This window comes from Tyto alba, unplaced genomic scaffold (genome assembly GCF_018691265.1).
Source record: "Tyto alba isolate M040663 unplaced genomic scaffold, T.alba_DEE_v4.0 Super-Scaffold_5, whole genome shotgun sequence".
NCBI lineage: Eukaryota > Metazoa > Chordata > Aves > Strigiformes > Tytonidae > Tyto > Tyto alba.
In genome coordinates, this window is record NW_024881326.1 from 12,624,580 (window position 1) to 12,633,607 (window position 9,028).

At 53.0% G+C, this 9,028-nt stretch overlaps 1 protein-coding gene across 1 annotated transcript; it reads left to right on the forward strand.

Moving 5' to 3' along the window:
- Window positions 1-646: 646 nt before the first annotated feature.
- FUNDC2 (FUN14 domain containing 2) lies at window positions 647-8,821 on the forward strand. Its single transcript, XM_042807142.1, has 5 exons — window positions 647-717; window positions 1,175-1,325; window positions 2,698-2,773; window positions 3,935-4,069; window positions 5,833-8,821. Exons 1-5 carry the CDS (start codon window positions 699-701, stop codon window positions 5,908-5,910), a joined length of 459 nt encoding a protein of 152 aa, XP_042663076.1. The 5' UTR covers window positions 647-698; the 3' UTR covers window positions 5,911-8,821.
- The last annotated feature ends 207 nt before the right edge of the window (window positions 8,822-9,028 follow it).

Sequence of the window (9,028 nt, forward strand, 5' to 3'; positions counted from 1 at the left end):
GTTCAAGTGAGTAATGACTCAGAAATTGGAGGGATCGTGGTTTCAGGGGAGAGAATAAAATGTGTTCCTGCCAGGCAGCGTGCCCGGGCTGGCCCAGCCGGCTCCGGGGCAGGCGGGGGCAGAGCTGGGTACGCTGGGCGCGCCCCCCACGCGAGTCCCCCATTCCCCCGTGACCAGAGACGGGGCGAGCCGTCCTGGCCCACGCGTCACGGTGCTGAGCTGCCCGGGAAGGTTGGGTTTGTTTTAAGCAAATGGCGGAAGGTGGAGTGTCCGCGGAGCCGCGGCTCGCAGCTGAGCGAGAGCCACCCGTGTCCGCGGGAGCAAACGGCCACGGGCTTTAGGAAACTTTTAAGTTACTCCTGGAGCGCCCTCAGTCCCTCCCCCGGGTGCCACAGACCCTCTCGTGTTGCGCCGATGCCTGAGCCGGCCCTCCCGGGCCCCACCCGCGGCAGAGCCACGCACGACGCGGGGGCTAGGGGGACGGGACACACACCCCCGCGGAGCCACGGCTGGGCGGGCGACGCTCTCGCAGTCGCGGTGGAAACAACCCTATAGCGGGGCGCGTGGGCGGGCACGCGTGGGCAGGCGCCCGCCTTCCGTCTATGACGCGCCCGGGGGGGGGGCGGCCGCGCGCTTGCGCGGGAGCGGGCGGGGGTCACGTGGCCGTGGGGGCCCGGTTGGCGGCGGCGCGTGGAGCCATGGCGGTTCCCAGCGGAGGTGGGACGGGACGGGACGGGACGGGACGGGACGGGACGGGACGGCCTGGCGTGGGGGGGGGGGGGGTCCTCCCGCTGCTCTGCCGCGGGCGGCCGGGTCCCCGGCCCCCCCAGCTCGCCCCCCCCCCCCCCCCCGGCGGAGGGCGGGGCCCGTGCTCGGCGCGGCGCCGTTTCCACGGGCAACAGGCGGCGGCCGGTACCGGGGCCTGGCACCGCCCGAGGGGCCGAGCCGCCGCAGGGCGCTCCGGGAGCGGCTCCCGGGACGGGGCTGCTCGGCCCGCGCCCCTTCCTCGGGGGCATGACCTGCGGGAGCACCGAGGCGGGGGGGGGGGGGGGTCCCGGGGGCGGGTGTGGGGCCTGGGGCGTCCCGGGGGAGCGCCAGGCCCCGTGGGCTGTGTGACTGGGCAGGGGGCCGTGGGACAGCAGTCCTGGCACTGAGCCTCTCCAGGTGCCTGCAGGTGTGAAGGAGGACTCATTCAACGTGCTGGACCTGGCCGAGTACACCAAGAACCGTCCCTGGTGGCGCAAGGTCTTCGCCCCCAGCTCGGGGTCGAGCGCTGAGAAATATAACGTGGCCACGCAGCTGGTGATCGGAGGGGTCACAGGATGGTAAGGTGGGCGGGGGGTGCCGGGGCTGCTTGGGGCGGGTGGGATGCCTGCGGCCACTAGCCAGGCTTTTGGGACCGCACTGACGGGTGCAGGTGGTCAGCTGGCAGCCTTTCAGAAAAGGCGGGTGTCCAGCTTGCTCAGCCCGCTGTGCCCTGGCATGGTCTGCTGAACTGTGGGAGGTCCTAAAAGCTGTCTGCAACGTGGAGCTGAAGACCTGAGGTTATCTCCTAGGGGAGAAAAATGACATCAGGCTTTAATTTTTGAGGTGAGATAATTCTCTGAATTCTGACGTAAATCGGTGGTGTTGAATTTATACCGTCTTCCCTGGAGGTGGATGTGCTTCAGGCATCTGCACACAAACCTCCTGCTGAGGTGGGAGGTGGCTTATTGCACCTGTGGGCATGGCTCCTCGGGTTTCACGTTGCTCGTAGCAAGTGCTGGAGCTGGTGGCTTGTGGCTGTTTGCAACTTCATTCCTGCAGCAGCGTTGTTTGTGTTGAAAACTTGGTGTGATCACACTCTTTTGCTTCTTGCCCTGCTTGTCTTCTTCATCTGGCACAGGGGTAACCATTTCAAAACGTATGACAGATCTTCATTTTCTGATAAAAATATGAGCTGGCCACCTCTTGTATCTTCACTAAGTGCATGTATTCAGAAATGGGCTACAGCAGGTTGCTGTGTTGTTTTGCAATGTTGATAAGGAAACTGTTCAAAGTAAAATCTGTTTTGGATGATACAAAACACCAGCCCTTTGCTGCATGACTGAGTAATGGGATGGTGCTTGCTTGAGTTTTGGTCGCTGCAGTGATGTCTTTCCTGTTGAAAGTGTGTAACCCAGTTTGGAGACCAGTATAACTTTAGACCACTGCTGTCTGCTTGTTTCAGCATTTTTCTCTTCTGAGTAATGAAAAGAAAAAGTAAGCAGTTGTTTGGGCAACAAAGAAACTTGCCTTGTGATTTGCTCCCCATACTCTATCATCGAGCATCAGCAGATGTGCTGCCTAATTTCCCTTCAGAGATTATACCAGTTTAAAAGAAAAAAAAAAGAAAGGCAGCTAAAATCATGTGTTGGTTTTTGTGAAATCACGTGTTTCCAGATACTCTCCTGGGAGAAGGTTGATGTTGAAGAGATAAGAATCAAAACTGCGAAAGGCTGAAATGTAATAGTGAGAAATAAAAAGCTATAAAGCATCGCTTTTGGCTGGGCGCAAATCCTTTCTTTTTCTCTCTGGTTGCACATGGGTTTCTTCTGATGTGTGTCAGGCTGTTTCCGAGTCTTGGGTAGTTACTGCCAAAGGCAGCCTTGCCGTGGGAAGCATGCATGTTTGTGTTTGGTATCTCATTCCCCTGACTGGATCCTGGTTGATTTGTAGGTGTACTGGATTCATCTTCCAGAAAGTTGGAAAGCTGGCAGCGACAGCAGTAGGAGGTGGTTTTTTCCTACTTCAGGTGTGTATGAACGGTGAGCCAGGCTTTCCAAGAACTGTGCTGGTGGGGACGAAGGGCTCTCTAGTGATCGTTACCTGTTGGAGTGTGTGGGGCCAGTTCCTTGCTCTGCCAGGAGCTCTGTGTGGCCATCGTGTCAAGGGTGTGTGTTACCCAGGGTACATAAGTGCAGCAGCAAGTCAGGATCAGTGCATGTAAACTTAAGGATTGCCAAAAGTTGCTGTCTGCTTAGGGCCTGCTAAGGGAGGCCAGGCCAAAGGCACACAGGGGCTGTTGCTGCCGGGGCACCTGAGTGAAGCAGGAGGCAGCCTTCAGCTGCAGCAAATCGTGCTGCTGCTGCAGGACTGTCTGGTCACAACTGGCTACTGTACTTGGTCCTACGCCTGTGGAGATGGTGTCCCTGGAGGAACAGCCCTGGATGTTGAGAGGGATTTGTCCAATATGCAGCCTGGCGACTTGAGGAGTCAGGCCAGCACAGATGAGGTTTTCTGTAAGGCATTGGGGAAGAGGAGAGAAACAGATTTCTCTCTGTCCTCAAGTGTTTCTCCTAGTTTCCAAGAACCCTGGCAGTGAGGGGAGCTGCTCGGTTGTGGACATCTAGCTTGTACATCCTGCATGAGGCAGAACAGCTCTCAGGCCTCCCTCAGCAGCCTTGTTTGCTTCTCAGGCGTGGTCTCACATGTGACTCATTCTCCCCGCTTTTCTGGCTCTGCTTTTTCTGCTGAAAGCCAAAAGCATGCTCTGAGCAGGGAGAGTTTCACTGCTGAATCATCCTGACCAGATAAAATATTTAGAGAGGAACAGGCTATTAATATCTGTGTCCACCCACAGCAGCAGGAGTGCTGCAGTAAGTCCTAACGATATATGTGGCAGTTGTGAGGGGGAGGTGATGCCAGCTACATTAGGGAATAGAGGCTGGAACAGGCTAAGATGCAATGTGTGCCCTGCTCTTAGGGGATTACTGTGGGAGACAGATGTTGCAGGGCAACAACTACAGGGGGGGCCCTTTGCCCAATTTTTAAGCTAGTATAGTCATCCTCTCAGGCCACTGGATGAGTGTGTGGGAGGTGGCTGTGGTCAGGGAAGGTGGGTGAACAAGGGGGTCTGTTTAGCAATGGTCACGCAGGACTTCAGAAACTTTCTTTCCACCCCTTGACACTCTAGATTGCAAACCACACTGGATACATCAAAGTGGACTGGAAGTTAGTAGAACGGGACGTGAACAAAGCCAAGCAGCAGCTGAAATTTCATAGCAGTGGTAACAAAATGCCTCCAGAAGTGAAAAGCAGAGTGGATGAGGTGAGAAAACTCTATCAGGGTGTGTGCAGGTGCTTAGCTGAAGGGACAGCAGAAAATGGAATTAAGTCTTGGGCTCTTATAGATCTTCCATTGTAAAAATACAAGAAGGGAATGCTTGCATGACAGCAAAACTGGAGAGATGGCAAAGGCTGTGGATGTTGTCTACCTAGACTTTAGTAAAGCCTTTGACACCGTTTCCCACAGCATTCTCCTAGAGAAACTGCTCATGGCTTGGACAGGTGTACTCTTTTCTGGGTAAAAAAACTGGCTGGGTGGTCGGGCCCAGAGACCTGTGGTGAATGGATTTAAATCCAGTTGGTGGCCGGTCACAAGTGGTGCTCCCCAGGGCTCAGTATTGGGGCCAGTTCTATTTAATACCTTTATTGATGATCTGGACAGGGGGATTGATGCACCCTCAGTAAGTTTGCAGATGACACCAAGTTGTGTGGGAGTGTTGACCAGCTGGAGGGCAGGAAGGCTCCACAGAGGGATCTGGACAGGCGGGATCGATGGGCTGAGGTCAGTTGTATGAGGTTCAACAAGGCTCAGTGCTGGGTCCTGCACTTGGGTCACAGCAACCCCACCCAACGCTACAGGCTGGGGGGGGGCAGTGGCTGTAAAGCTGCCTGGTGGAAAAGGCCCTGGGGGTGCTGGTCGGCAGCCGGCTGAATATGAACCGGCAGCGTGTCCAGGTGGCCAAGAAGGCCAACGGCATCCTGGCTTGTGTCAGAAATAGTGTGGCCAGCAGGACCAGGGAGTACCCCCCATACTCAGCACTGGTGAGGCCGCACCTCGGATCCTGTGTTCAGTTTTGGGCCCCTCACTACGAGAAAGACACTGAGGTGCTGGAGTGTGTCCAGAGAAGGGCACTGGAGCTGGTGAAGGGCCCAGAGCACAAGTCTTATGATTAGAAGCTGAGGGAACTGGGGTTGTTTAGCCTGGAGAAAAGGAGACTGAGGGGAGACCTTGTCACTCTCTACAACTACCTGAAAGGAGGCTGTAGCAAGGTGAGTGTCAGTCTCTTCTCCCAAGTAACAAGCGATAGGACAAGAGGAGATGATCTCAGGTTGAGACAGGGGAGGTTTAGATTGGATATTGGGAAAAATTTCTTCACTGAAAGGGTTGTCAAGCACTGGAACAGGCTGTCCAGGAAAGGGGTTGAGACACCATCCCTGAAGGTATTTAAAAGATATGTAGAATTGTTGCTTAGGGATGTGGTTTAGTGGCGGACTTGGCAGTGCTAGTTTAACAGTTGGACTTGATGATTTTAAGGTCTTTTCCAACCTAAATGATTCTATGATTCTATCTGTGCATATTTGAGACAGCCAGGGTGGCTTCTAGGCATGACCCCAGCTTGCCATGTGTTGCTGTAAATTCCTTGGGATTGGGAGAAAACATGTTGGGGTTGTGGGGAGAAGTATCTCCTAAGCAAATCTGGCAGCGGAGTGACCTAGTTACCCTGCACTCTGCTGCACCCTGCTCTGGCACGTGCAGTCAGCAGTCCCTTCTGTCAGCCTATGCTGGTTGTGAGAGAGCTCTAGAACTGCGGCTCTTGGAGGATCCAGGCTGCACTGGGACTGGACCAGTTCAGGATCTGTGTACATGGTGGGGAGGTGATTAGGTAGGATACTTTCCCACACCCGAGCAGTGGCCTCTCTCTGAGCGTCACTCACCTTGGAGAATGAGGAATGTCTTCTTATGGGGAGGGTGAGTGAGTGATCTGCTGTTGTTGAACACTGTTGGCTCTTCTCTCCCCTGCTTAGGTGATCATATTTCTGAAGAAGAATGTTATCCTGACTGGAGGGTTTGCTGGAGGATTCCTGCTCGGAATGGCATCCTAGAAACTGCGCTCCACTCTTCCTTCATGCCCAGTCTCCCCTGCCTTCCTCTACTGCTGTTCTCTCTCACTTAGAAGTCAATGGATGTTGCTGATGGGCTCAGTCCCTTCTGCTCACAGGTTTCAGCCCTTATTTCTTATAGTGCTGCTTCTGATTGCCGACTTTTTTCTCTGTCTGGGCTGTTAGGGTGCTGGGATCGGTCTGAAAGCTTATGACTCCAAGTGTATCATTATGACTCCTTTCCCCACCAAATATGCCCAGTCCCAAATTTTCTGATGAGTTGCAGCCTCATAAACATGTAGTGGCAGAGAAATCTCTTAAATGCACTTCTTCCCAAGTGCTCAGGGCTGCTACGTGTATGTTTGTCTGCCAGTATATGTGTACAACAGCTGTCAGCTGTTCACCATTATTTAGCTTGTGGTTCTTCTGACCTGGTACCTGGAAAGCCCGTGCTTCCCTCTGCACAGAGATGGTGTGTGCAATCTAAAATGTGCTTGGCTGTTCTGGGGTGGATGCAAAAGTGTCGGGGGACAGCCTGGTCTGTGTCCAGGGCAGGTGGATAAAGGAGTATGTTCATGCTGTATGTGGTGCTGGGGGTTCTCCTGCCCTCCCCCTGGCATTGCACTGCACGTAGATGGCCATTTGGCTTCTCCTCTGCTGCTATTTATATCCCTTACTGGAATTGCAGCGCTGGCACTGCTGGTGGAAGCTGAGCACTGTGGGTGACTCCCCGGGCCCTTTCCTCATCATGTGTTCTGAAAGTCACCAAGCTTCCTGCACTGTAGAGCGCCTTTCTTGCTTGCTAGCTGACTGTTCAGCCTGTGTGACGTGCTGAGTGCCTTCCTGTGGTGTGCAGCCTCCCGGCCCAACCCGCCGGGGTCGGGCGAGCTGGTGCAGGCGGCGTGCGGTTCGGCTGTGCTGCTTACTGTAAATCACCTTGGGCCTCAGACTGGTGTTTCTAGGTCAACCATGACCTCCTCTGGCCGCTTTGCTGGTGGTGATGGAGCTGTAACCATGTGGGACAGGATTGTAGACAGGAAATGCATCCTTGGTTAGGGTACATTGTGCTGGTCCGGAGTCCCTGTTGCCAGCTCTACTGGAGTGGGAGGAGGGGGGTAGGATGTGAAATCTGGAATGCAGTCCTTTACCTGCCTTTGCAGAGCACAAACTCTATCTCCTCAGTCTCTGCAAGCAACTGAAATGAAAGAACTGTTGGGAAAACCAGGTTGGGCTCTTACGGGTGTGGCTCATTTCCTTTCTGCCTTGGTTTCTTTACATTCATCATTTCCACAAAAAAAAAGTTGCTTGCTTAATTCCATCAGCTGCAGCCCTTCTCCTGCAGGTGTGAAGCAGCCCAGATGCAGAGCTCAGCTGTTTTTGGACAGTCTGTCCCAGTGCAACTGTGTGCAAAGCAGAACTCTAACCTACAAGAGAAAATGACAACAACAACAAAAAATCCCTTAGAGGTGTTCTGCATTGGTTGTACTGGGCTGACATTACTGCTTTCCGGAATGAGGGGACTTGCATGACAGTGTGGTGATGTCTTCCAGCAGGTACCTGTAGGAGTTCTTGCCAAGAATTTTTTTTTTTTTTTATGTGAAAGTCAGCCCCATCCTTCAATGGGAAACGTACTCGGGAATGGTGATGCACATGGGTGATCAGGGTGCAGCACTTGGCTCAGCATCTGCACCCCATCTCCAGGTCTGTGTAGTGCCTTTCTGACCTCCGCTGCGGCTCTCAGTATGGCTGGAAACAGGGATCTTCCCCTGAGAGCTGCTGGAAGAGCTGGAACGGTGGATTCTTCCACCAGAGGTTTTGGGATGAGCACTTGCAGCTGTTAATTTTGTTTCAGTCCTGTTGATTGAAAGGTCAATGTAGCAACACATTGATTTAGCTGAAGTTTTCTCACCTTCTGGATCTGAAAAGAGGCTGCAGGTGATTGGGAAACAGAAGTTGGTACCTTTGCTCCTGTCCTGCTGTACATGGCCAAAGAGAATGAAGGAGCAGCAGGGCCCACATCCTTTTAATTATGGTCTTCCTAAAAGTCATCCAGGACTACAGGAGTGATGTGATACAGCAAATAAGTCTTCAGTAGATTCATGTTTGGGAGTGGAGTGGCTGATGATGGTGGTAGTTTTGGGGCTTTTTTTGTTTGGTTGTTTTTAAATTTTGTTTTGGATTTTTTTTTTTTTTTCATAGGAACCCTGCAGGGCTGAACATGCAGATATTGATACATTTCTATTGCAGGGTATCTCTTGTTCCTGTAGGAAAACAGTGTTGCTGCCCCTCTGCCTGGTGTGCTGCTCAATACCACTTCTTCTGGGATATACTAGTCTCCACAAAGCTCTCTCCAACGATAAAGCTCAAAGTGTAAATCATTAACAGACCGTAGGGATGTTTTTCAGGCTCAAATAAGTCACTGTTTCTTCCCAGTCCCAAGGAAGGGTGTCCTGGGTTCTGCTCCACAGGGTGCTGACTTGCTGCTGTGGAGAGAAATGGCCCAGAGAGGGAGCTAAAACACCTCAATTGCTGCTGGAAAGGGAAACAAGGGACAAATTCATGTTGAGTTGGATGTGAATGCAGGCAGGGAATGGACACGGACATCAAGATCTGGCAAATCTTTCTGCTCTGCCTGGTGTCGGGCTCCTGGCTGGCACCGTGTGGTGCTGTGGGCCCACACTGGAAGCTTTGATGCTGAATCTGCCTCTGTGGGGATGCACGTTCATTGTTGCAGGTGCCAAGATGAGGTGTTCCCCCGTCTGCCCACCCCTGCTCCTTTTGGTCTTGTTTCAACAACTTCTGGCGTTTCTTCCAGTATGAGAAGGTTTAAAACACACTAGGCTTTTAAAGTGTTTTTATATATGATATGTAAATGCTTGTTGAAGTGATTTTATTAAACAGTTTTGCTCTAATAGCTTCTGTGTGTGAGGTCTGTTGACTTTTTCGGAACCAGCATGGTTTTGTCTTACCCTGCATGTTGCATTTGACTCACAGGAGCCAGTCTGGTCGCATGAGGCCACCAGCCTTCCCTCTGCTCTGCAGGTAACCATGGGCTGCCTTAATAAATCCCTCTCCTTGATGATCCTGCCACCCGTCACCCATGTTCCCAATAGGTGGGATG

Bases quoted from the DNA above. Each gene is read 5' to 3' on its own strand.
- FUNDC2 (XM_042807142.1), top strand. The intron at 1,326-2,697 runs GTAAGGTGGGCG...GTTGATTTGTAG, and splicing joins ATCGGAGGGGTCACAGGATG to GTGTACTGGATTCATCTTCC. The intron at 4,070-5,832 runs GTGAGAAAACTC...TCCCCTGCTTAG, and splicing joins TGAAAAGCAGAGTGGATGAG to GTGATCATATTTCTGAAGAA.